This window comes from Eptatretus burgeri, chromosome 1, assembly GCF_056783735.1.
Source record: "Eptatretus burgeri isolate ZD-2024b chromosome 1, Ebu_testis_v1, whole genome shotgun sequence".
NCBI lineage: Eukaryota > Metazoa > Chordata > Myxini > Myxiniformes > Myxinidae > Eptatretus > Eptatretus burgeri.
In genome coordinates this window covers 155,679,461-155,706,335 of record NC_140961.1, presented here as the reverse complement: position 1 = coordinate 155,706,335, position 26,875 = coordinate 155,679,461, and the positions used below count along the sequence as shown (strand labels likewise).

At 39.4% G+C, this 26,875-nt stretch overlaps 1 protein-coding gene and 1 long non-coding RNA gene across 2 annotated transcripts in view; both read right to left on the bottom strand.

The window, feature by feature from the left end:
* Positions 1-3,685: 3,685 nt before the first annotated feature.
* Positions 3,686-11,163, bottom strand: LOC147035811 (uncharacterized). The gene is made up of 3 exons (XR_015062762.1): positions 10,993-11,163; positions 5,433-5,801; positions 3,686-4,413 (listed from the first exon to the last, which is right to left on the bottom strand). It is a non-coding gene; the product is annotated as an uncharacterized LOC147035811 (long non-coding RNA).
* A 147-nt stretch (positions 11,164-11,310) lies between these two features.
* The window catches only part of LOC147035810 (extracellular calcium-sensing receptor-like), a 21,063-nt gene continuing 5,498 nt past the window's right edge, over positions 11,311-26,875 (bottom strand). Inside the window, exons 3-7 of the mRNA XM_085869619.1 lie at positions 26,828-26,875; positions 22,117-22,372; positions 21,721-21,994; positions 18,654-19,576; positions 11,311-11,511 (exon numbers count right to left, since the gene is read on the bottom strand). The exon at positions 26,828-26,875 is cut by the window's right edge and continues 114 nt beyond it. Coding sequence (XP_085725745.1) covers positions 11,482-11,511; positions 18,654-19,576; positions 21,721-21,994; positions 22,117-22,372; positions 26,828-26,875 — 1,531 coding nt within the window. The 3' untranslated portion in view covers positions 11,311-11,481. The remainder of the gene's footprint in view (positions 11,512-18,653; positions 19,577-21,720; positions 21,995-22,116; positions 22,373-26,827) is intronic.

The window sequence follows — 26,875 nt, the reverse complement described above, 5'->3', positions numbered from 1 at the left end:
TACACATATAAACATGAGGTGGGAGTGGAGGGGAAGACATAGCCAGAGGTATTCCTGGGGGTGTGGGGGAGTGAGAGCAGTGCATGGAGAGTGAGGAATGGAGTCTTTGATGAAGAGAGCAACACCTCCACCCGGACGAGGCTCAGGTCTTTCATACCGGAGGAGGGAGTAACTGGGAATAGATACTTTGGAGTCAGACACGTCTTGGAGGAGGAAAGTTTCTGTTAGGCAGATTATGTCTGGTTTGTCAGTGACGACCTGTATGGAAAGAACTGAAAGGTTTGAGCGAAGGCCCCGGATTTTTGAGGTCCACACTTTTAATGAAGAGGTAGGGGAGGAGGCTTTGGGTGCAGGGGGGTGGAGGGGGAGGGGGAGGGTAGGACAAAGGACGAGGGGGGGAGGTAAGGAGGGTTGTTGAAAGAGTGTGGGGTATTGCAGAGTAGCTCGGGGAGGAGGCCGAATGAGGAGGAGAAAAGCCTCTGTGGTGCTGAGGGAGAGGGGGGGCAAGAGACAAGGAAGAAGACAGTTGAGGATTTGAGGAGGTGGAGTGAAGAGATGGAGGTGAGAGGGCAGTGGAGGGAGGCAGCTTGGTGGATGAGAGGGGGGGCAACTTTGAGAAGGGTGAGTGAGTGGGATGAAAGGTGGGAGAAAAGTGAGGGGGGAATTCTTGAGAGAGGTGAGAGGGAGGCTTGGAGCGAGAAGAGTGGGATGGTTACTTTGAGAGTGAGAGTGAGTGTTGAGGGGGGTGAGTTGGCACTGAAGTTGGAAAAAAAAGAATGGTTGATGGAAAGCGAACATTCATAGCAGACTGTGATTTTTAAAAGTTTGAGGTCATTGATGCGATTTAACAAAATTATTGATGGATGCATTGAAGGCGAATTCAGAGAATGGAGAGAAGAAGTGATGTAATAGTTGGATTTTTTTAGGCAAGGAATGAAGGAGAGATCGAAATGAGAGCAGTCTGTTAAAATAGCAGAAGAGTAGTGCATTATGAAACAGTAAAGCGTACCACATGTGTGAGAGAGGAAGATGAAGCATTACAAGATCGTTTTGTTGTTAATATTAATGTTTGAGAGAGTTTTCAACAGATTAGGTCATGAAAGTGTAGAAAAAAAATCGAGGAAGAAGACGAGGAGGAAGATAATAGGAAGAAGCAGAAGCAGAATCGGGAGAAGGTTCGCGTGTTGTTGTTATTGTTGGGTATTTTTTTATTTCATTTTATTTTATTTATTGAGATAAGAAAGAGATAAGTTGGGAGAATGGGGGATGTTAGGAAAGTGGGGAGGATGAAAATTGAAGGTAATGGGAGGATAGAAATTGAAGGTAATGGGGAGAAAAAAACAACAAAAAAAAACAAAAAAAAACGATCGAACACCGAGTGGAACCGGTAGGCTTCAAGCCTTGGACAAGGCCTAGGCCTCAAACACCCGGTAAGAACCTCAACAAAATACTCACAAAATAGCACGATTTTTGAAACAAAACCGAACTAGGAACACAGTAACATGTAGGTGAGAAAATTAAACAGTTAAAACGGGACAGATAACGACCGGAAACTTAACTTTGAGAACGTCAGCAGAGAGCGCCAGAGGAGACCTCTCGTCGCTCCAAACCCGGAACCGGAAGTGAAAGGAAACCAGAAACCGGAAGTGAAACCGGAAATAAGTGAAACTTATTTGAAAGGTTGGCCTACTTATTATACCTATACTAATTAGGTCAACATCTTTCAATACAAAGGAAAGATAGGATCATGTTAATTCAAAATTAAAATGGATATATGTTCAAGCACATAGGATCATATGATTTTTGAGAACATTTTCCATTTTTGATTTCATACATTCATTTTAATATGAAGTTATAATTATCACCATTTTATTATTGTTTTTATTAACCTCAAACCCATTTTGCTCATTGCATTGACAACAGCCATATTGTTTTCAACATAAATGCACTCAAAAATCTTCTTCACTGAAACCGCTGAAAAGATTGAGGTGAAACTTTACAGGTGTGTTTGACGATCCATGAGGAACAAAGAGTTATTTAACTATGACATCCTATGTTACATGGTTTGCTCGCCATATTGGATTTACTGTTTCTTTTGATTTACCTTCAACCATATTGCCATATTTACCTTCGCCATATTGGATTTACCTTCAAGCTTTAAAAATCATCTTCTCCAGAATGCTTGACATTGCCTGGGGAAACTTCACCCACAAGTTCCCCAAGCCTGTAGGATACCAGTGTGTTTATGAATAATTCATCGGTCACATGGTCTGGAAGTCTTATTGGATAGAACAAAAATCTTTGAAAATTCTTTCTCTTGAACCACTTCATCAATCGACAACAAATGTCGCAATTATAATCTGGTAGTCATCAGGAATATGTTATAAAATTCAACCTGATCAAACACATGGTCTGGTAGCCAGAATGATTTAATATTTTCTCTTTGTGATCAGGGATTTAAAACAAACGAGGTGCAAGTATGTATAATGATGTAATTTTGTGGGTGAAGGCAAATCTGGTGACATCGGGACATCGAAGAGTGTCCTATTTTTTTATACAGAGATGAAAGGGTCAATTCTAAAGGTTGCATAAAATTGTAAATTTTCATCCGATTGACCTGACATTTTCAGAATCTGCATGTTGGGTAAATGAATTGGTAAACCAATTAAAAGCTAGAAGCAGTTTGTTTTAGATCAAAATGTCAAGGTTGCATAAAATCGTCAATTTTCATTCGATTGACTTCAAATTTGAGCTGGACTTGCGTATTCGGTCACTTAAGCTGATTCCTTGTGAGGTCAAAAGGACAGTGTCACCTAATATCGTCAATTTTTTGATGCTCTTTTTCAGGGTTAGCATGTGGAAGGATAACAAGTCTTAATAAGTACCAGGTCTCATCGGTGAATCAATGGCTATCGCTGGTTGGACTTTGTGTCTAACGAATATTTGCTGAGTGAGACACAGATGGGATTAGTGACCTGTTTTGCCCATGAGTGTCACCTGTGGCTGTGTGGACATGTGGCTTGTTTTCCTGATGGTAATCCTACTCACCAGATTCTCTCAGTGTCTGAAGCTCATGAGTGAGGAGGCCAATTGGCCGAAAATATACTGCATGGATGCATCGAGGTTGATCAGCATCTCAAGGAGATGGGTTGGGCTGGGTACCTGCCAGGGGGATTGCCAGACAGATTCTCCTGGAGTACTGGTTGAAAGTCGATGTAGTGACATGCTAATCCGGCACATTCTCCCATACTTGAACAGACCTGCGGGGGGGGGGGGTGGGGGTTATCGGCTCACAAAATAAAAAATACATCCAAATGACCCTTCCACTTACCTTGCCTGGGTTATTTGTCTGGTATTACAGAGAGGACACAAATTAATTATACTTTCCTATCTAATGCCAATGTCAACAGCATGACCTCTCGCAGCATATATATGAACAAGACAGCTTCACTTTAACAGGTCCCTGGTTAGACAAGTGAAAATAATAAAATAATGCAGGATGAAGGATAGAAGGCCAGTGGGGTGTCCAACATCCAGAGGAAAGCAAATATTGGAGAATGATCTCATGGAAACTTGAATTACATGTGAAGAAGAAAAATATGTACAGAACAGGATTGGAAATAGTGGATATTTTATTTATTCACTTAAATAAGCAAAAACAATAATTCAGTGACACACTGGAAGAAACGAAATATTGTATTTTCGGTAAAGAACAGCTGCATTGTAATGTAAATATTCAAGCTTTTCTCAAAAGCTCAACATATAGATGTAACTTGTACTTTGAAATCAATGGAAATGTACTGACACAAATTTGAAATGAAAACCAGTTTTTGCCTTGACTTCCATTTCCACATCAGCAATCTGAATATTAAAAATAATGTTTAACATCAACATATGTCATGGATTTACATACTGGAGTAAAAGTATTCTACATATTGCTTTTCTTCAGCTTGAATGCAGTGTAGCATTTTGGGACGAAAATACAACCCAGAATCCCAAAGGCAGTACCAAGGAAAGCAAATATTTCAGAGGCAGTAGAATATTTTCCCTGTGTACTTGCATAGGCTGGAACAAAGGCCAAAAACATGAGACAGCAGACCAGCATGCTGAAAGTAATAAACCTTATCTCACTGAATGATGGGGAAAGTTCAGAGATTTTCACAGAAAACCATAAACATATTACAATCAAGAGTGCCAGGTAAGAAAAAGCACTGATTGGCCAAACAGCTGATGAATCTCGACACTCCAATATAACGATTCCAGGATTTGCAGAGAAATCTTGCATTGACTTAGTGGGGTTCCTTAAGACCCATGAAATACAAAGCAACAATTGAGGGCTCACACCCAGCAACACGAAAACTTGTGGATTCACTCTTCTCAACATTATCCAGAAGCCAATATCTGTAAGTGGGGCTGGAAAAATGATTCTGTTTAGTCAACACTTTGACAATAACAAAATGTTTCCTCAAGGAGGAATATTATCTTGTACTTATGACAACGAGCATGGATTGGCTCGCTACGCTTGCCTCTCCACTCCTGGTTGCAGAGAATGTCATAGATTTGCTGTGTTGGTATGATTTACACCAATCATAATAGAAACATTTCTTTTCTATAAATGTATTTGTAATAATGGTGATATTGTATTTATTTGAAATGTCATTTGTGATATTAGAAGGTCCAAGTGGTCGAAGTGGTCAAGGATCGAAGCTGTGTAATCTGTCTGAAAGGTGTAAGGGGTCTAAATGGTGTGAATGCTGAAGGGGTCAAAACGGTCTTCAGGGTCTTTTGGGGTATTTTGCTTCTCAGGGGTGGTTCAGGGTCTTGTGGAATAAACGTTCAAACAGGACGTGATTACTAGCCATAAAGTCTTCACAGAATGATGGATGGCTTCACTGCTTCATGGCTTCCCCGCCTCACTGACTTTATTTTTCGTTTTTAAGTATATAAATAAAAATGGTGACATACAAGGGATCAGTCATCTGAGCAAACAAGGTGTCTATTATTACTTTTCACTCCTGGTATATTCCAATCTGTCTTGGGGGTTCAATTTGATGTTCTTCAAGGAGATGGGGATCCAGCCTGGTGTGTATATTATTTTAGAAGAGGGTCAGTTGCAAAATATAAATTTAAATGATGCCAAGTTGGTTGTATTAAGAGTAAATGTTTTCTTGTGAAAAAGATATAAACATGTGTTTTGTGTCAAAGTAACGAACTTGCATCATTCCAGTTCCTCTTGATCTCACAGCGTTCAAGCAGCTTTGGAAATTACTTCATCATGAGTGGATATGAGATGTTAATTAGCTGTATATAGAGGAAATATTGTGTCATTCATTCACTGGAATCATTTTGTAAAAATCACAAAGGTGTGAATATTAATTAATAATGTAATGATGAATAATTGCTTCCATTAAAGCTGCAGTGTGAAAACTTACCTCTTATTTGCAAAAGTATTTCATAGGTCCTGCTAATAACACAAGAAATGACAAGAACAAGGGAAGTGGAGGCAAGTGTTTGCCGTATTGGACAGGTTGCATCTGTTGGTTCACCTACAAAACCAATAGTACAAACAAAGCAACCTGTCAGTGCCAAAAGTAAAAGTCCACTTCCCATTCGCATCTCATCAAGCAGATACATCATCACCCCGATGAGAATTGTGAACACAAGTCCAACTGCAGTACATGCCAGCAGGATAACACTTAGGGGGTCTGAAAAGTCTAAAAACTCTACAGGCATCCGAACACAACCATTCTTTTCCTTTGTCGACCAGAACATCTCTGGACAGGTATGGCAGTTGGGGGAATCTGCACACAATTCAAGAAAATAAAACAAATGTAACTCACACAATATCTCCTGTCACAGTGTTTTGGAAATTTGCTGCCAGGATGATCTTGAATCTCTTGCCTTAAGCTGTCTCGCATGGGTTCGAATATCGACCAGCTATAAACTGTCATTCCTGTGTTTCACAGGTCCAGTCATTCATCAATGTGTGTGCCATCCACAGGATGGACATTAAGCTGGGCATCTCATGTGCCTACATTAGTGGGTCGGCATTAATGATCCCGTGAAAGCCTGGTGTTGGCTTAGTGGTTTAGGTGGTGGCTTGGGATCCCAGGATCCTCAGTTCAAGCCCCGTTGGCTGCTGAATTAAAAATACACCAGGAGGTTGACTCAGCCTGTCATCCTTCCGAGGTCGGCAAAATAAGTACCAGTGTACTGGAAAGGGGGACACTGCATCAGCGCAATGGCCGCGTCCCAACCAATGATGCAAGCAGCAGCCTCAGGCTGCATTCGATAGAGAGAGAATGATCCCGTGGTGGGTTTCATGAAGTGTAGGCGAAATCTGGGCAAATTCCAAATCTATGCCCGAACTATACCGTCAAGCTTGCCTGGCCAGCCTGGTTGTGAAAGTCTTGAGTCCAAAGCTTCCCTGAACCAACCCCTGAAGAAGAAGAAGAAGAAGAAGAAGAAGAAGAAGAAGAAGAAGAAGAAGAAGAAGAAGAAGAAGAAGAAGAAGAAGAAGAAGAAGAAGAAGAAGAAGAAGAAGAAGAAGAAGAAGAAGAAGAATGGCTTTTGGAAAGAAATTTAATAAACTTGTCGTTTACTGATTTTGAGGCCTGTTGTTGGCTTAACGGTTTCTGTGGCTGGCCGAAGATCTTAGAGTCTTGAGTGAAAGCAGCAATCAACATTAACATTAATGTTAAGTTAACACCAGTATGGTTGAGCTGCACAAAACTGAGTGTCTGGTTACCGTCCTCACCAAATCAGTGGGAGTCCAGAATAAGATTAAAGATGCAGAATGCCAAACTGAGAGAGCAACCACTGATGTGGTCACAAACTCCACCAAAGAGGGATTCATTGGCTTTATCACTGAAGTAGTAAATTGCACAGCTCAAGCAGGGAGCAGATCTGAAAAACATCAATATCATTTCTGCTGCAGCCTTCAAACATCTTGGCTGGGAGGAGTTTACTTGCAAGTCGATCAACAAAATATTCAGCCAATCGACCCACAAAGGCAGAGGGGTGGGCTCCAGGCAGTCCCAGGATTCCCCTGCACAATCATGTAAATATTCCAACGATTACCACGAAGTGCAGCACTCATGTGTTGTCGCTTACTAAATTCATCAGCGATCTTACATCCACACTGTATATTATCCATTCGTTATTTAAGAAACCTGGTATAAAAGCCCCAATCAATTTCAGATCACTGGTAGCATCCTTCAATGTATTCTCCGAGTAAGCGTACGAGATACACTTTGTTAACTGAGCCGGATGTACCCTCGATTCTCCAAATTTGTCTGGAAATTCAAAACTGAAATGGGATTGACAGTATAAAGTTATTATTATTTTTATTTTTTCTTACTTTTGATTCTTTACTTCCATTTTATCAACATATTTTCCGTTTTTGTTTGTCACCTAGAGTTTAGATGCATGACGTTTGTCGAGCCTCACGGCTCTGACTATGCCAAAAAACAACAGATAGAAGAAGAATAGGAAGAAGGAGAAGAAAAAGAGAGAAGAACAAGAACAAGAACAAGAACAAGAACAAGAACAAGAACAAGAACAAGAACAAGAACAAGAACAAGAACAAGAACAAGAACAAGAACAAGAACAAGAAGAAGAACAAGAACAAGAACAAGAACAAGAAGAAGAATAAGAAGAATAAGAAGAATAAGAAGAAGAATAAGAATAAGAATAAGAATAATAAGAAGAAGAAGAAGAATAAGAAGAAGAAGAAGAAGAAGAAGAAGAAGAAGAAGAAGAAGAAGAAGAAGAAGAAGAGAAGAAGAGAGATTGGTACTCATGGGTATGGAGTGAGAAAGGGTTGTTCTTTTTTTAAAAAAAATTTAGGACAAGAGACAGAATGTGTTGTTGAGAGAGATCGATGAGTGGGCATTTGGAAAAGTAGGTAAAAGAGGAATTGATGTTAATAGGGAGAGAATACAAATAAAATGATCCAACACCGAGACGGGAAGACAGGTAGGCCTAAAGGATCCTGATAAGACAAGATCGACAAAAACTCACAAAATAGCACAATTTTTGAAACCAAACCAAACTATGAACACCCATTGATTGAACACGTAGTTGAGAAAATAAACAGTTAAAATGTGACAATTAACGACCAGAAACTTAACTTTGAGAAAGTCGGCAGAGACCCCTGAGAGAAGTTGCTGTCGCTTCAAACTCAGAACCGGAAGTGAAACTTGAAAACTTAATTGAAAAGTATATGTTTTGTTGTAAACCTTAAATGGAAAGTATATTCAAATATTGACATGAGTATTACAATTCTACGTTTTGACATGTATCTATTTGCATTTTAAGTGACCTTACATCTCTCTTCTGTATTGAAAGATGATCAATCTGCCTCGTAAACTTGCCAAAAACAGATTGACCTTTCATGTAATCATTAATTATTATTCAGTATAATATAAATGCCTATGGTTTGAACTTATTCTGCTTACTAAGGGATTTTTAAAATGAAATAATTAATACAAAGCACCAGCATCTCTGGTTGGAGATATTATTTTAGCTCAATGGGAATGTTGGTCTTCAGAGATATCCAGGTTTGTTCTCTATGCTTTTGACAGCTTCAGATTATATGTCATTCCCTATCCTGCTCAAAGCAAGTTGACTTTCTCAAATTCAATACCATATAACTATGTGTAATCTATCAACGTACCCAAAGGGCTGCAGCATTGACGTCATTCTGTGCCTGGAGAGAACTCGCACATCTGGTTGATGAAATTATATGCTTAAAACCTTAAAAATTAAGGTGACTGTTGCACAAAACTTGAACGTGATCTCCACCTCGAAACACTCAACCTGACAAGCTGTGGTGACAGGGTATGGTAAAGAAAAAGAACTTCGTCTTTCTGAATCCAATATAAAGAACTCCATCTTTCGATGTATTTTAGGATTGAGAGGAACACTGTGTTGCTTGTTGAAACACCTCTCAAATTCTCCATTTCCATGTTTGATTGTATTTGTTGATGTTTGTTTTTTTCATAATCGACTCCAATGTACAGAACGGATTAAGAATTTCTTCGACACTGGGTTCTTCCCGACATCTTTCTTCTTTGTTCCTTTCAGATTTCTTTCTAATTTGTATTTTATTTTATTTTTTATATTTCTCTTTATTCATACCAAATCTTGCTTTTTCTTATATTTCATCTCTCTATTCCCCTCTTTCATAATCAATCTCTCTAAGGAGAAGTGAATTATTGCAGAAAGTTTTCTGTAAGGCTCACTTGGCTGCACCTGGATGGGTTTGGGGGTTGTGGAGTCGCAGCTGAAACCCTAATTCAATCCAGGTTTCTCCTGATGACTCCACCTTTGCTCTTTACTTATTTGGGTTCATTCTTGGTCTTCTGTTTCAATATTCATGAATTGGGGGTTTGTGGGTACGGGTGGAAAGAAATAACAAACCTAATGAGAGACTTTGTCGAAATATTTTTCAGGAAATTAGCTTTCAAATCAATGGGAAAATGGCACTTCGCAAAAACTCTCATTCACTTTCTCAAAATGTTGTGGAATTCAAAGCTCTTAATATTAACGGCTTCTCTCACAAAAAGGAGAAGTGCACTTCAAAGTGCACTTTGAACCAGTTCTGGGTTTGAAGCCCCGGCAGGTCTCCCTCAGGGCTCTCTGCTGACGATCTCAAAGTTAAGTTTCCGGTCATTATCTGTCCCGTTTTAACTGTTTATTTTCTCACCTACATGGTACTGTTTGTTGCTAGTTCGGTTTTGTTTGAAAAATCGTTCTATTTTTGAGTTTTCGTTGACCTTTTCTTACCGGGTGCTTGAGGCCTACCCATCCCGCCCCTCGGTGTACGATCATGTTTGTTAGTATTTTCTTCCCATTACCTTCAATTTCTATCTTCCCCACTTTCCCAAAGTCCCCCATCCCTCCCAACTAAACACTCTCCACCTCCTTCAAATTTCCTGCTTTCCTTCCAGAAAGTCCCTGAAATGTCCATCTTGTATTCCCCATGTTCCCCGCCCATCCTTCTCCCTTCCATAGATCTCATAATGTCTCTGTTCCCCACTGTTTTTGTCCTTCCCACTCCAGCACCTCTTGTCTCATGCCCCACCGTGCTCTGCATTATGTGTTAACTCTCATACGAGCCTCGGCAAGGTATACAAAAAAAAGAATAAGTGCACTCCCTGATGCTGTCTTGTTATCGACAGGTTGGTGCTTCTGCATTTCTTATTACCCCTCATAAATTATTCTTCCCTCAAAACATTCACACTTCCTGGCCGCCACAGTCAGTAAAGGTCACAGATGTTCCAGCAGCTGTCTTCTTTTGGTGAATATCCCAAAATTCTAGCTCACTCCAACCTCTTTCTTCCTCTATTCTCTCTTTTAAAACCTCCTTCCTGCCTTTAGTTTGTTGATCCCACTCATTATTTTTGAGATGATCAAGGCTCATGGAAGATTGACTCTTTCTTCAAAGGCTTAAATCTCGTAGTGAACCACCAGCCCAGCTCACTCTTTATCCCAACCTACGATCACTTCAAGAACACTTTTCCCTACATCTCACTTTGTACTTAAGGATGGGATAAATTAAGTTATCAAATGAGCATGTGTGAATAAAATCATTCATCAATGGTTTTGTCATCACTATTCGATGTCAATCCCTTTGAAATATGGAAAGAAATATATTGACTTGCCTATAATTTATACTATTTAGATCAGTTTGAACATTGTACCAATGTCTTCATTCCAACACTGAATGAGAAAACCTTGGTTGGCGTTTTAGGATCTCAATTTGAACCTCTGGCCGGAGATGGAGGGTCCCAAGACTTAAATCTCATATACCAAATGCGTTTATATAATGCATAATAATGTCACATAAAAAATACAAATCATGTCTGTCTGGCATGCAGTCTATCAACAAGCTTCTTTATGAGCCTTCTGACATTGCTAAAACAGAAAGATGTTTCAAAAGTTGCTCAAATGTGGATAGAAATGTAAATATAAATTCGAAGGGCATACCAGTTGTGTTAGAGTATGTACCATCACCACAGGGAATGCAGTCAAAGCAACAGAAAGGTTCCCCTTTTTGTCTCACTTTCCTTGTACTTGGTTTGCAAGGATTACTGCAGACAGACCTTGGAACCTGTTAAGTAAATTCATGATTTCATGAACATGAGACCTTGATTTTTACTTTTCAACATGTTCAAAATTATTTGGGGATTAACTTCCATACATAATTTGCCATCATACTCATACATGATGGCTGTTCAAACATGCACATAGATATATAAATGCATATCACAGACTACTGAAGAAACACTTTCCTTGTGTGTTCCGTCATTCCATAAGATCGTTTTGTTGGTCATGTGGAGTTGCTTCTCTGGAGGTCCCGAAGACTTAAAATCACCAACAACTTTAAACTGCACTTGACCATTCACATGTAATTGCCAGTTAATCAATTCATACGAGTTTCCAGATGGATCTCCATTTTTATCAAACTTCACCAAATCACCGAGGTTGTTGAGAAATTCGACATTCCTGAGATAAAACAAAAGCTAAAACTTGTGTGAATGAAATCATTGGTGAATGGTACACTTCATCATGCACATAATACAGAAACCTGCATGATATATGTGATAAAGTTTCAATCAACATAAATATAACTAGAACTGCCACTTTATAACTGCTGGCAGTGATGACCGGGTACCAAGACATCCGGCTTTGATACAACCATGCTTTGATACAACATGGGATTGAGGAGTTACAGACCAAAAAACATGCTGTGTTCAATCTATATATTACGTAAATAGTTAGCCCTTTTTCCTGAATACATAGTCGGTATCAATTGAATTGGTATTTAAATAGCATGGACACAAAGTAATAAATGTCACCATGGGTCCCACAGGGTAAACTGGAACTCCCCCGAGTAATAAGAAGCCCCCCCACATATCTCTCAACAATTCGGGATTGATAAGTTATAGATAGAGTTACATGCCGCATTCAATATATTTATTACGTAAGCAGTTGGCCTTTTTTTCCTGAATTCATAATCGGTATCAATTCACTTGGTGTTTTCTAACCTGCACAAAAAGTAATAAATGTTGACACCAAGGGTGCAGAGGGTAAAAAATAATTCTCCTGAGTCTAATATGCTCCACACGTTTCTCTAAAGTGCTGGATTTACAAGTTATGGACTGAGGAACTGGCCACATTCCATGTATTTATTATGTACACAGTTGAGCATTTTTACTGGGGCCATCGTGGGTATCAATTGAATTGCTACTCCTGTTCTGTCAACGACATACAGGCACAGCCAAATGAGCCTTATTCCAAAAAATATATAAAAGTTCTCAGATTCAAACAATAAAAACATTCTGGCTGCCAGACCTTGTGGTCGATTGAGTTGAAATTTGAACTATCCATTCCCGATGTCAGGTAGATCCACACTCTTAAGTTTGACATTGACTGATGAAGTTGCTGCAGAGAAAACATTTTCTAATATTTTCATTCAATTAAATATGGCTGCAAAACTCTGGAGCCGATCAAGTTGAAATTTAAAACACACATTCCCCATGAATGCTCGATCATTATTTTTAAGTTTCACATTGATTAATATAGTGGTTCCAGAGTAAACATTATTTTTATTTTTCCTTCAATCCAATGTGGATGCCAACCCATGTGACAGACATCAAAACTAGCAGGGAACTTTTTGTTCATCATGGAGAGGCAGTCATACGTGTAAAGTTTTGCCTCTATCTGTTGAGGCATTCTGGAGGAGAAGCTTTGTGAAGTATTTCATTTTCAATGCAATATGGCTGCAGAACCACATGACCTATGACAACATAAGTTTGTATTCTACTTCTAATTAGTTTGGGGATCACGCTTGTGAAATTTCATGTTAATGAGATTAGCTGCATTTTTATATACTTTTTTCTATTTAATCTGATTTTTTTAAACAAGATGTTTGCCAAACCACATGACCTGTGACATCATATTTTTTTTTTTTCAGTATGTTGTTGAGATGATGCTGGGATACCACTTTTTCGAATTTTCACTGGGATACCACTTCACAGATGACATAATCGTGAACAACACTTACACCCCTCATGGAGATCTTGACAATGATACAGTAAACACAAAAACTGTAAAACACAAGTGTTACAGGGAGAAAATATAGAATATATAGAAACAAAGAAACAAACAAAAGGAGGGACAACTTTGTACCGATAACTCTGTACAGTCACAAAAATAGGACCGCACATGCTGAATCTCACCTGGATCAAGATCAACAGTCACTCAAACCCCCCTGCAAATCTCCTTACGCCCCGGTTTTTTTAACTACCAGAGTACCCGCCCGACGGGCAGTCTTTTTCCAAGCATGCAACACGTTGTTCTGACTCATACCAGCAAAAACTTACCTATGGCTTATAATTAAAAACACCTCGATACGTTGGAAAACGTGGGGACAGGAATACTGCACTGTAAATGGTGGAGAATTGTAATACTCTACCCCACCTGTCGGTGGTGCTCCATGATACACATTTACATGGAGAATTTGCGAGCCCTCCTCGAGCCCTCAAATTTACTGGCAAATATAAGAACAGACCGATGTACTAATTGGGGTCATGCTGATCGGATGTAGAAAGTATGGCTGTAATTGACCCACAACTGTAGGAGGAGTAGCACGACAAACACACAGATACCAGTCTGTGACTTATAGTAAGGATGCCGTGAACAACCAACTTTGGTACATCACTGGTGATTAAGGTGGTTGTCAGGTTTTATTGAAGTTTTGTGTGTAGTTTTGGAAAAGAGAGAAAATACCGATTCAAACCCCATGCAAACCTGCCAAGATCCTGATTTTTTATTCTGTGACATACTTTGGAATAGCATGGGTGATGAAGGTTGTGCTCAAGTTTTCATCAAATTGTGTGTGAAGTTTTAAAGAAGAGAGCATATGCCGATTTTAAATATTTTTTTCGGGTGGGGGGGTCAAACCCCCTTCCCCTCTAGACCACTGAAGTGAGTGCAGATTTTGTTGGGGTCAACAATCTTTCATACATCATGGTTGATGAAGATTTTTGTCAAGTTTCATTGAATTGTAATTGTAGTTTCCGAGAAGAAAGCAAATACATATTTTTGGGGGTAACCGCCTTCCTCCCCTGTACAACCCCCATATACCGTATTTTTAAGCTGTGGTACATCATGGGTGATGAAGGTTGCAGTCAAGTTTCATTGCAATTGTGTGTGTAGTTTCTGAGAAGAAAGCAAATTACTATTTTGGGGGGAAACCCACATAGACACCCTTAGGGCCCATGACCAAACTTGGAGAATTTGAAGAGATTTTTTAAAGCCATGACCAAATTTCGGAACATCATCGGTGATGAAGTTTGTGATAACGTTTCATCGAAATCGTGCATGTCATTTCAGAGAAGAAGTTACAAGTGTTTTTGGACAGCCTGACGGACGGATGATGCTACATCCCACAAGCTTCCCAGAACGACGTTTTCGGTGAAGTATTCACTCATACAGTGGCACTTGGAGAAATGGAATGGCACTCGGTAGAGCCCATACCTCAGCTCTGCTGAACAGTTTACATTTTGTATCCCACTAGTAGTAGAAGAATGTTGGTTCAAAGACTACCACCCTTACAGCCACTCACATACAATCGGTTACTCTCATTTCACTTGCTCTCACGTGCTTTCACTCATTCACTGATGGGTGCATATCTTAAAACCAAAATTATTCTCGACTTGGTGGGATGTTTGGTTTTCGGGGAGTATCTATGGAGGGTATCCATGCACACCCCATCTCCAGGACTCTACCAAACCACACCCATTGCTGGCTTCCTTTATGGGCCAATAACACATTTGAGATGTCAACAAAAAAAAAATCCCGGCACTCTGGCGATATTCAAGATGGCTGTTTTCCATGGATCAGGCTCGTCTCCTTCATTCCAATGAAGGGAAATCTTAATGCTGCCACATACAATGACATTCTGGATGATTCTGTGCTTCCAACTTTGTGGCAACAGTTTGGGGAAGGCCCTTTTCTGTTTCAGTATTACAAGGCCACCCTGCACAAAGCGAGGTCCAGACAGAAATGGTTTGTTGAGACCGGTGAGGAATAACTTGACTGGCCTGCACAGAACACTGAACTCAACCCCATCAAAAACCATTTGGATGAATTGGAAAGCCGACTGCGAGCTAAAGCTAATCGCCCAACATCTGTGCCCAACCTCATTCGTGCCCTTGCAGCTGAATGGAAGCAAATCTCCGCAGCAATGCTCCAACATCTATAAGAAAGCCTTCCCATAACAGTGGAAGATGTTATGGCAGCAAAGGGTGGGGGGACTCCATATTAATGCCCATGATTTTGGAATGACATGTTGGATGAGCATGTGTCACATACTTTTGGCCATGTAGTGTATGTGGGTTTCATTATGTGGAATGGAGTCCTCCCAGGGCGGTCTCAAAGTATCCACCTTTATTTCGGTCAGAGGTCATGATTCACGGATCAAGCTGTGAAGTTTTATGTTTTCAAGGTTTTGTGCCGACGGCTCTCTTCCGGATTGTTACTGAGCCCAGCAGGGCTTCCAACTGTAGTTTGTTTGTCGTGATATTCCCAGGGATGTTTTCTAAATATCTCTCTGAGGTTCTTTGGCATCATTCCCATGAGAGTCTTTGTCATCACTGGGACAACTTTAGCATTCTGCAGCTTCCAGAATCTTTTCACTTCATGCTTGTGGTCTTCGTATTTGGTAATTTTCCTGATTTCTGCATCGTGAGTCCAAAATCACCGGTATTAACACCCCAACTAGCAATGCCTTCTTCACTTTTTTTGCTCCAAAGGATGATATCTGGTTGCAATGCTTTGTTTTCGATGTTCACACCCGATGGGATCATAAGGTACTTCAATATTTTCAGTGATTGCTTTTTGTTCATTTTCCCACAAATTTTCTGGAACTGGAATATCAAAGATTTTGCAGATGTGTCAGTGGATTACTTGACAAACAATGTTGTGTCGTTACGTGTACAGCTGTTTTGCCCCATTTTTGTGTTCGGTCATTAAGCGTCACATGTCATTCTCTTTGCTCACACCACTTCCACCCCTCACCTGTCTTTTTTCCCCCTCCTCCCCCTCCCAATCCTTTTATCTCACTCTGTCCCCTCCTCGCTCCCTCCTTCTCATAAAAGGCAGCACTCTACTCCCACACCTCACTCTACTCCCACACCTCTCTCTCTCTCTCTCTCTCTCTCTCTCTCTCTCTCTCTCTCTCTCTCTCTCTCTCTCTCTCTCTCTCTCTCTCTCTCTCTCTCTCTCTCTCTCTCTCTCTCTCTCTCTCTCTCTCTCTCTCACACACAAACACACACACACACACAAACACACACAAACACACACAAACACACACAAACACACACAAACACACACAAACACACACATACGTACCCCTCCTGCCCGCAGTGAACAGCAACGTTTGGTGAAGTGTCGCTCTCCCCACCTCCCCACTAACTCATCCGACACCTGCCGCCTCTCCCTCTCCCCCCCCCCACACTTTATTACCACCACATTTTTTAGACATTTTACTTTAGTTGTGTTATTGTGATGGAACAATGTCTATATATACTATGATGCTAATCCATGAGGATTATTGTGTCATATTGTGGCATCATAATGGGGTGTCGTTCCCACCTTATTTGGTTGTATTTTTGAAATTTCATCTGTTTTTCCATTTTGTGGAATGTTTTTACATTTTTGTAGAAAACTACTCATGTAGAATGTTTTTTTTATGATAATTATGATATCATGGTTCACATGGTGTGGCAGCCATGTTGTAAAAAAGGAAAATCGTTGGACCTTTGCATCTCCACAACTGCGACAGGAAAAAATTGAAACTTGGCCATGTGAAATACTCCCCATGGAAAATAATCATCTTTTTATGATGTCATCAGTGGCTTCATGGTGACGTCAAAATTGCATATGCCAAACACTTTATCTGATCAGTATGAATTTTTTTTTGGATCATCTGCAGCAAAATTGTAATTGTGGCAAAAAATTGGTGATGTCATCAGTCATGTGGTTTGGCATCCATCTTGTTTTTAACAAAATCGAGGCAATACTTTTCACGTATTATTGTCTGTCCATCAGGAACAAAAACTTCTCCATCTATGATGTGATCAGTCACATGGTTTGGCAGCCATCTTGGATTTACCCTCAATCCTATAAAAATCAACTTCTCCAAAACGGCTTTACAGATTGAGGGGAAACTTCGCCAAATGTTCCTCAATTCTTGGAGATATCACGGTATTCACAAATAAGTAAAAGGTCACATGGTCTGGCAGCCATATTGGATTGAGTGAAAATCTTTGAAAAATTCTTTGTCTTGAACGACTTCGTCAATCGGCATGATTAAACGCAACAATTATGATCCAGTCATCATGGGGAATATGTGTTTTAAATCTCAACCTGATCAGTTGAATAATCTGACAGCCAACATTATTTAATATTTTGAATCTGCATTCAGGGATGATGTCATTGGTAGCTTTGTTAAGATGTCACAATTGCAAACCTCAAACGCTTTATCCGATCAGTATGAAAATTTCTGAGAGTCATCTCGGGCTAAAATTTATCGGGTGGAAAGGGGGAGGGGGGATTGATGACATCATCAGTCACTTGCTTCGACAGCCTTCTTATTAAAAAATAAAAACCTTCAAAATCTTCTTCTCGGAAATGGCTGAACAGTTTGAGGCAAAACTTTAAAATATGATCACCTATCAATGAGGAACAAAAAGTTCTCCACCTATGACATTGTAGGTAAGATGGTTTGGCAGCTATTATTTTTTGAAGAGTTAAAAATATTAAAATCTTCTCCACAAAGGCTTGACAGATAGAGGGGTATCTTCACTCACTTGTTCCCCAACCCTTGGGGATATGAGCGTGTTCATGAACAATTAATAGGTCACATGGTCTGCCAACAATTTTGGTTTGAACGAAAATCTTTCTTTTGAACCGCTTCATAAATTGATGGGAAACGTCAAAGTTATGATGTTGCAGTCAAGTGGAATATATGTTTTAAATTTCAATCTGATCGGACGTATGATCTGGCAACCAGAATTGTTTCATAGTTTGAATCTGGGTTCAGCAATTTAAATCAAACTTTGTCCAAGTATGTACAATGAGGTAATAATGTGGGTGGAGCGTTATCTGGTGATGTCATGACGTAAAAGAGTGCCCTTCCAGTTTATCTATTTTTTTCTGGGGGCCTAAAATACTTCCCTACTTCCACGAAGGAATGTGTTCAGGGATCATTTAATGTTACCTATCAAATTGCTACAGATGCTTACTGCACTATTACCGCGAATAAAAAAAAAATCAAAACTTTTGTTTTTTCAAAACTTTCAAATGCTTTTTGCCGAAAACACTTTCTGGCACTCATTCATGTACCTCTGAAAGTTTCACAAAGATCCGATAGGCCATCGATAAGAAAAATGGTGACACACAGACAGACATTATTGTAGTCTATATTGTGTAATTTACATTTCCAGGCACAAAATGAACAGACTAAAAATTCATTTCCAGAATATGATTAAAAAACTGAAGTAAGGGTAGTCAGTAAAGAATAATGTACCTTCATAATAAAACAGCAAAATGAAAAAAATGCAATCGAACAGCACTCTCACCTGCCACGGCTCAAAGTTGTGAATATCTCCACAAGTAATATTTAATGAAATGCCTTTCATTTGCACACAGTGTTGAAGGTTATGCAAAGCCTTTGCGATCGCATACACAGCCATGTGCGTGCTGTAACCAACTCGAAGATGAGATAAATCAGTCAGCTCTGTGTCAACTGATTCCAAATTTTCACTTCCTGTGCACAGCTGTGAAGTCTCTTTATTTGGAATCCACGTGCAACCAAATGTCTGCTCCCAATATTGTAACAAAAATATGTTAACTGATCCCATTTTCTTCCCATACGAATGCTTAGTGTTGTTATTAAGCAAGCCTGAAGCAGTTGATTCAGGATTCATTATTATGGATTTTGTTTGGCTCAGGGTGAACTTTTTGTTTATTTGCTTTTCCGTTAAATTTTTGCAATTTATCTGCTTGATTGATTCATATTGTAAACAAGTTGAAAAGGAATTTTTTTTGGAAATATCAACAACAATCGTTTCATTTTTCGTCAATTCGTTGGAAACTCCATTCGTCATTCTCACTATTGTTGTTGATTTCTTGCAATAACAATCCATATCCAGAAGAATAAAACAATTTTTATTGTGAATATCGTCATTACTGGATGAAAGTTCATGCGATTTGACTTTATTATATGTAATTTTATTCACATTCAGAAAACTTGGGTGTAAATTAATGAGGAAGTCATAGAAACCTGGAATGTATCCCCTAATTAAAGCAAAACCAATTGTGCCTTCAAACATATTGATCGTTTTCTGGGCTGCAATGGCAGAGGAATCGACCCAATCTTCACTTGCAATCCATTGTTTATTTGTGATATTTCTCCGTAACATTTCTTCTATGAGTGGCATAAAATCTGCGACAGTTGTAAACGCCAAGATGACTTTCGCTTTGGTGTTTGCAATCTCCTCTCCTGATTGATCAAAATAGAAACATTATTGATCAAAATAAAATTATATTCAATACAATTGAGACAGTAGTTGTTATGTGCATTATGTATCATTTTTATTATTAGTCCTTATTAGACTTAGTCCGAAATGGGGGTTTATGGATTTCTTCTCGATTTTCGTGTCCGTGTGTGTGTGCATGTGTTCGCAACCATATCTCGGGCATGTATGGACCAATTTTATTCGTACTTGTCAAATCTACAAGACATGATGGTGTAGATATGCATGTCATTTTTGTTTCAACATCAGATCCAATATGGCCGACTGGTGGCTATTTCAGTTGTTAAAAAAAATCTGGTGTCGAACACATCCTTAACCATTTCTCAGACAAGCATTTATCGATGTTGTTCAAACCTGGCAACCAGATAAGGAATGATGGCTTACATAAGCATGTCATTCGTTTTAATTTCATGATGAAATCCAAGATGGACAACTGGTGGCAATTTTTGTTGTAAAAAAAAAACTTGTCGAACACGTCCTCAAACCTTTCTCGGTCATGCATTTACCGATCTTATTCAAACTTGGCACACCAATAAAGATAGATGGCTCATATTAGCATGTCAATTAATTTAGAGAGCAGATCCTCGGTGGCAGACTGGTGTGCATTTTGTAACTTAAATGTCTGTTCTTACTTCTTGCACTAGCAAATACAACCCATCACTTCGCTGAAGGGAATAATAAGAGGGGAGAGAAAAAAGAGGGGGGAGAGAAAGAAGGGGGAGAGTGAGGAGGTGGAAGAGGAAAAGAGAGAGGAGGGACAAAGACTAGAGTGACAGAGAGTGAGGAGGGGTGTGGAAGCGAGGAGAGAGGGAAATTGAAGAGGGGTGTGGAAGGGAAGGCAGACTTGCGGTCGAGCAATAATTACGATTCATACTGCCTCATAAAAATGACTCTGCGTATAATAACAGTGAAGATGGAAACTAAATAATGTCTGAAATCAATTTTCTACAAGTCATACTACAAATACTGCCATAGAAAACCACCATCTGGACATTTCCAGAGACAAACACTGCCCAGAATCATCCGGAGACAAATACTGCACGGACGAATCTGGAGCCAAGCCATTGGGAGACAAACACTGCTCAGAAACGTCCAGTGACGCACTCCCTTCCAGACATAAACATTGCGCAGACACTTCCAGAGACAAACTCCCATCCGGACACGTCTGGAGATAAATATCATCTGAACACATTTGGAGACAAAACCCACCCAGAGAAAACATTACTCGGACATAACCACCGTCCCGATACGTATGGAGATAACCACCACCCAGCATAACTACTGTATGGATATGTCCAGAGACAAAGAAAGAAAGTGTAAGAAAGAGAGGGGGAAGGGAGAGAGAGAGAGAGAGAGAGAGAGAGAGAGAGAGAGAGAGAGAGAGAGAGAGAGAGAGAGAGAGAGAGCGAGAGAGAGAGAGAGAGAGAGAGAGAGAGAGAGAGAGAGAGAGAAAGAGAGAGAGAGAGAGAGAAACAGGGAGAGAGAGAGTGAGAGTGAGAGTGAGAGTGAGAGTGAGAGTGAGAGTGAGAGTGAGAGTGAGAGAGAGAGAGAGAGAGAGAGAGAGAGAGAGAGAGAGAGAGAGCGAGAGAGAGAGAGAGAGAGAGAGAGAGAGAGAGAGAGAGAGAGAGAGAGAGAGAGAGAGAGAGAGAGAGAGAGAGAGAGAGAGAGAGAGAGAGAGAGAGAGAGAGAGAGAGAGAGAGAGAGAGAGAGAGAGAGAGAGAGAGAGAGAGAGAGAGAGAGAGAGAGAGAGAGAGAGAGAGAGAGAGAGAGAGAGAGAGAGAGAGAGAGAGAGAGAGAGAGAGATAGATAGATAGATAGGGGTAGTGCAGTGAGCAGAGAGAATATGTTATGTTCTATTGCAAACACACACACACACACACACACACACACACACACACACACTAGTATAGAATAAGCCTGAACAAGAAAAATATATTTTTATATGTTCACATCTTTGCTATATGTGTGTGATGTGCAGTAAAGGTTTGAAAAAGCATAATGTGTAGCTGCAACAATTTTCACAAGTGCTGAGAGATTTCTCCTTAAATTATACAATTATGTATCACTTCATTGAGAGTGGTAACATCAGTGACATCATTTATGTATTTACCAAGACTTTTCACTTCATTCGTGTCCATTTTATCAGACACAACTCCTTGAAAGGCAAAGCATATTCCATAATGCTCCGATTCTGCAATAAATTGTGCAACACCTTCTCTCCCGTATTCCTCGTTATTCTCAATTGTACCGACGTAAACCCAGCCAAAGTGCCAAACCATCCTTGCTATTGCATTGGACTGGAATATATCACTTGGCATTGTTCGCAAAAATGAAGGAAATTGTTTTTTGTCACTCAAGCACCGACATGAGGCTAAGTAGCTTATCTGAAATGAAACAGTGTATTGTATGAATCTAAGTTCCTAAAACTCTTCACCACTGTTAAATAAAAAGCAAATCACAATTATCCAAAAAATAAACAATTTTCTTTCAACAAATGAAGGCTCACTTGTGGAATTAAAAAGAGAGCAAAGAAACGAGAAATTGTCAATGAATGTTGTGAACCAGACTCTCCAACCAAAGCATGAATTGGACAATCTTCTTCAAGATCTTCACTGAACTTCTGCCCAAGGAAGCTGAGAGCAGCAGTTAACGTCTTGTGCATGTTAAAGCAAGAGTCATAAATCATGTATCCAAGGGATATGTTTGGTAGAATGGAGGAGTTGCGATTTATTTCATCAACTGTATAAATCATCGTCATAATACTGCGAAAAATATGGGTGTTGAATCTAAGAGAGAAAATAATGTTCTTCATGATGACGAGGAAAATACAAAGTTCATTTTTCCAAAGCAATCAATAATTTAATAAATAAATATTCAGAAACAGCGTTTTACATTTTAAATTAGCAGGGGTGCCCGGCATTGCCGGGTTCTCTTCCCACCCCTCCCCCTCCTTCCTCCCATCCCTTCCCCTCCCCTGGACTCCCACCCCCTTCTCCTGAACCACCCTCTCCCCCCAGTCATGGAAATTGGCTTTGGGGGGTTCCCACTCTCTGGGGATGTACTCTCTTCAGATAATATGTATAAAGAGAAAAATTATGAAATTGAACATGTCCCTCCAACTTATGAATGTAATGTTTCACCAACCCAAATTTTTTAATTCCTCAACCATACTCTTCGAAATAGAGACTGACATCAAAGACAATTTTTAAGCGGTGAAGCCGCATCAGAATTTCGCTATTTACATCCATCTGTCTGTCTTTCATGAATAGGAAGAACCTTACTAACACACGGTGTTTTTCCAAAAAATTTGACCCTTTTGACCCTCAAGTCTTCTTTGATCCATTCGACCTTTGAGACCGTTTTAGACCACAAATAGCCTTAAGATCCCAAACTGTACCTGAGTTTGCTTGCTTGCTGCAAAATATGACAAGCCAGAAGTTGACTTGGTAGTTGCTCTTTATAAATCAATTGCTGAAGAGAGCACAAACGAAAAGCCATTATATACAGCTTTTAATCTCGATGAGACCTTGGCCACCTTCAGCCGATGGACAACACATAACAGTTAGCTATAACCAGTGATGATGCCCCACCTCTGAAAAAAATATCCACCAGTAGTACCTGCAATGCCCTCAGTAACACTTCTGGATGCTTCAGGTTGATAAATTAAAGCAACAAATAGGAAGCCACCGAATTATTAACAACCAGAACCCTGCCTTTGAAGGAATGGTTCTTCTGAAGCTTTGTGGCAGTTATCCATGCACTAAGGATGATTCCAGGACATTCCATAACTGAGGGCCCAAAACATCCAAAAATGCCAAGAAAAATTTCTGCTGGTGAGCCAACAATTCCAGGGGCTTTCCCAAAGTCAATTCCAGCCAGGGCCCACGTTAGCTCAGGCAAGGTAATCAGTGAGTCCAGCTCCAGGTGCTGAAGCTCAGTTCGTGATGAAAGGTGACAAGTTAAATGTGCCATGATTTTATCACAAACATTTTGTTTTGGAAAAAAGTTTTTAAAAAAAACAACATTTAATACACAAACGTACATCTCTCGGGTTAAATACCATTTTTCCCCAAGAATCTGGACAGAATTTTTTTGCTTGTTGTGATTTGTTGACAAAACCAATTTGAAAGAAAGATTTGCTTGGGGGTATCGAATACCTTTATGTTTCCTTTCAAAAATCCAACAAGAACAACAACAAGAGCAACATCAACAACAACAACACCAACAGCAGTCGGGAAAAGCGCATGGAGACCTGTCACAGGTAAAAACAAGTTGGGGAGCGATGTTTGACTGATACGATAAAGACTGAGACAAGTCGGTCACCTCAAATTCATCATCTGATTATACCAAAACAGAAACAACTGACCCACGTCGTATATTTCAGTCTACGTAGTCACTCTTTCGATTCCAGGCAAATCCGAATATTTGCCGGAACGTTCCATTGTGGATTCAACTTTGCGCTGTTACTCTTTACCTCAATTTCTCACTCTTGTGGGGAGATATTCACTGGTAAAGTTGGAGAATCAGTCACAGAAGTTAGATTTATTGTCGATAAAGGAGCAAATGAGGGTTGTCACTTCCATTCTGCTCGTTTTCTGCGGCAAGTGATAGTGGCGGCTCATTTATGAGCTTACTATGAGCTTCAGCCTCACTACCTAATTTGTCCATAAAATTGTGGTGCTGCACAGACATTTTTGAGAATCACTTTTTTCATTAATTTATCCAGATTCCTTTGTATCAATACAGCCAGGTAACACCTGAGAGAGTCATTGAGGAGCATCTTGAATTACACTGTCTTTATCCAAAACTACTTTCTTCACAGTAATGTTGGAGTTACTCACAAAAGGTACTCATTGTTTTGTTGTCACAATTATGGGATCCTCCTTCAAATCCTCGTGACATGAAGGAACAGCTGAAACAGTTGGGTTATCCGGGGTTATTTCATTATTTACCACAGCTGGGGTGTTATCCTTTTCAGGAATAGGAACTGGTCTATTATCCACACTCATCTTGTATAAGGAACAGAAGGGGTAGCAGAAACAATTGAGTTATTGGAAGTTACTTTGTTTTGCATGATCGGGACTGGGGTATTATCCCTTTTACAATCTTTGCCATTATAACCTGGTTCACCACACTTTACACATAATACTTTGGGACAAACCATTTTCACATGTCCAGTCACTCCACAGCGAATCCATGTGAACGAGGCTGATGATGTATACATTTCGTACGAATAATCTTTTAAAGTTACTTTGACTGAAATGTTGAAACCCGTGTCATCACTTTCATCAGGGAGTACCATACAAATAAACCTGCCATTGAAAACTCATAACATCTTGAACACATTCATCCAGAGACCTGGGAGGAATCATTTAGATTTTCGACACAACTGTTCCCTAATGTTGGAGCAAAACGAGCTTAAGAACCGGAAGAACATGTGAGTGACACAAACAAGTGAATTACTGCAGTTTTGGCAATAAAGAATGACATAATGAAAACCAAAACTGAAGGAATAAGGGGTAAAGTTACCAAAGGATAACAGCAAACGTGCTCGGGAATCTTGAGAGTGAAACGGGAAATTGAACATTACAAATTGCCATTTTTATAGCTACAAATATCATCCACTATCAAGATAACCTCAGCAGCAAGTTGATCAGGGAAATCAGTCCCGTGTGGAAAGCCACTTTGTAAGATCATATCTTGCCACACACACACCCCAGTACTTACAAGTTATTGAAGTAAGTTGTGCTCATTGTCCTGAAAATGCCAGACAGCAATCAGAACAATAAAAACTTAGCCAAGTATTGTCACAATTGAACTTACACATTTGTGCAATGATTACATCATGTGCTCAACAACATTAAAATGTCATTAATTATGTTCAAAAAAATTAATAGAGGGCAATATTGGTTATATCATTGTACTGGACATCATAAATACCCAAATTACTTTTTAATGACAAATTTTGAGACGTCATCATTATCAATAAGTTTGTCTAAGATGGAAAGAAAAATTTGACATTACACAGAAAACAAGAAAACATAAATCAATCAACGAAACATTCATTTTCATACTTTGTAATTAAATGCATGTTTGCAATGAACATCATCTGTTTTGATTCAAAATATGCCTAATAGATTATTATCGCTTTTCTGATGAATTGGGATTACCGATATCTGATTTTCAGGAGATTTTTTGATAAGAAACAATATGTCATGATCAGGATGGGAAGAGCACTCATTTACCGCCAGGATGAACATTTTATGTTTTGTATCACATGATAATCTGGATCTGCATCCAAACCTGATAAAAGGTAATCAGCTTGTTCTTGCAAAGTACCCAAATCATCCAACAAGTTTTGTCAGAAATAGTCCACACCGTTAAGAGATATAATGCTATACATTGTTTTTGGCAACATCTCTCAAAAGTGAAGCATTACTTTAATCTCAATACATAAAGTAATTGTTATCCCTTAGGTTCCTCAAAAAAGGGTTTCTAAACAGTAAAAGTACAGTGAACAAGTCATGGTGGGATAAAATATCAAAACCATAAAATGAACAAGAAAAAGAGCAATCAGAGATTGCAGACCCAAGCCAGGACTTCTTTTGTCTGGTGCATTTTGTGTGGCGTTTTTGCAATGGTGTGTTATGTAACTAATAAGAGACACAATTAGAACTGCTAATTTAAAACTTCCAATTTATAACGACCAAAGAACTGCCCCCAAAAAAATCACACTTATTCCCCATCAGGGAACTTGGTATGTGCCAAGTTTCAATTTTCCCTTGGTGCGTTTTCAGAGATACAGAAGGCCAAAGTTTTTCCGTTTTTTCCAACATGGATGCCAAACCACCTGATCTATGACGTCTTAATTATGATTTCAACATTCTGCATAAGTAGTCACACCTAAGTTGAAAATTTCATCTCAATCTGACAAGTAGTTGGAGAGAAAAATACATAAGTTCTGTGCAGACAAACAAACAAACAGACAAACAAACAGAAAGACAGACAAACAACAAACAAACGGACCCAAACGTAATACCCTCTCCTTCGGCGAAGGTAATAAAGCTAAACTCTTGATTTTCGCAGGAATATTCAGAAAGTATTCACAAATAAAGAAAAAAAAATTACACTGTTGTGCCATTTCCTTCGATCTGTTTTTAGATCAAAGGTAGATTAAAAAAATATGTTGTTGGAAAAGAAGATTTAATAATACTCACTCGACACAGATGTCAGGTTGAGGGCCAACCTTTGGATTCAATGGGGCA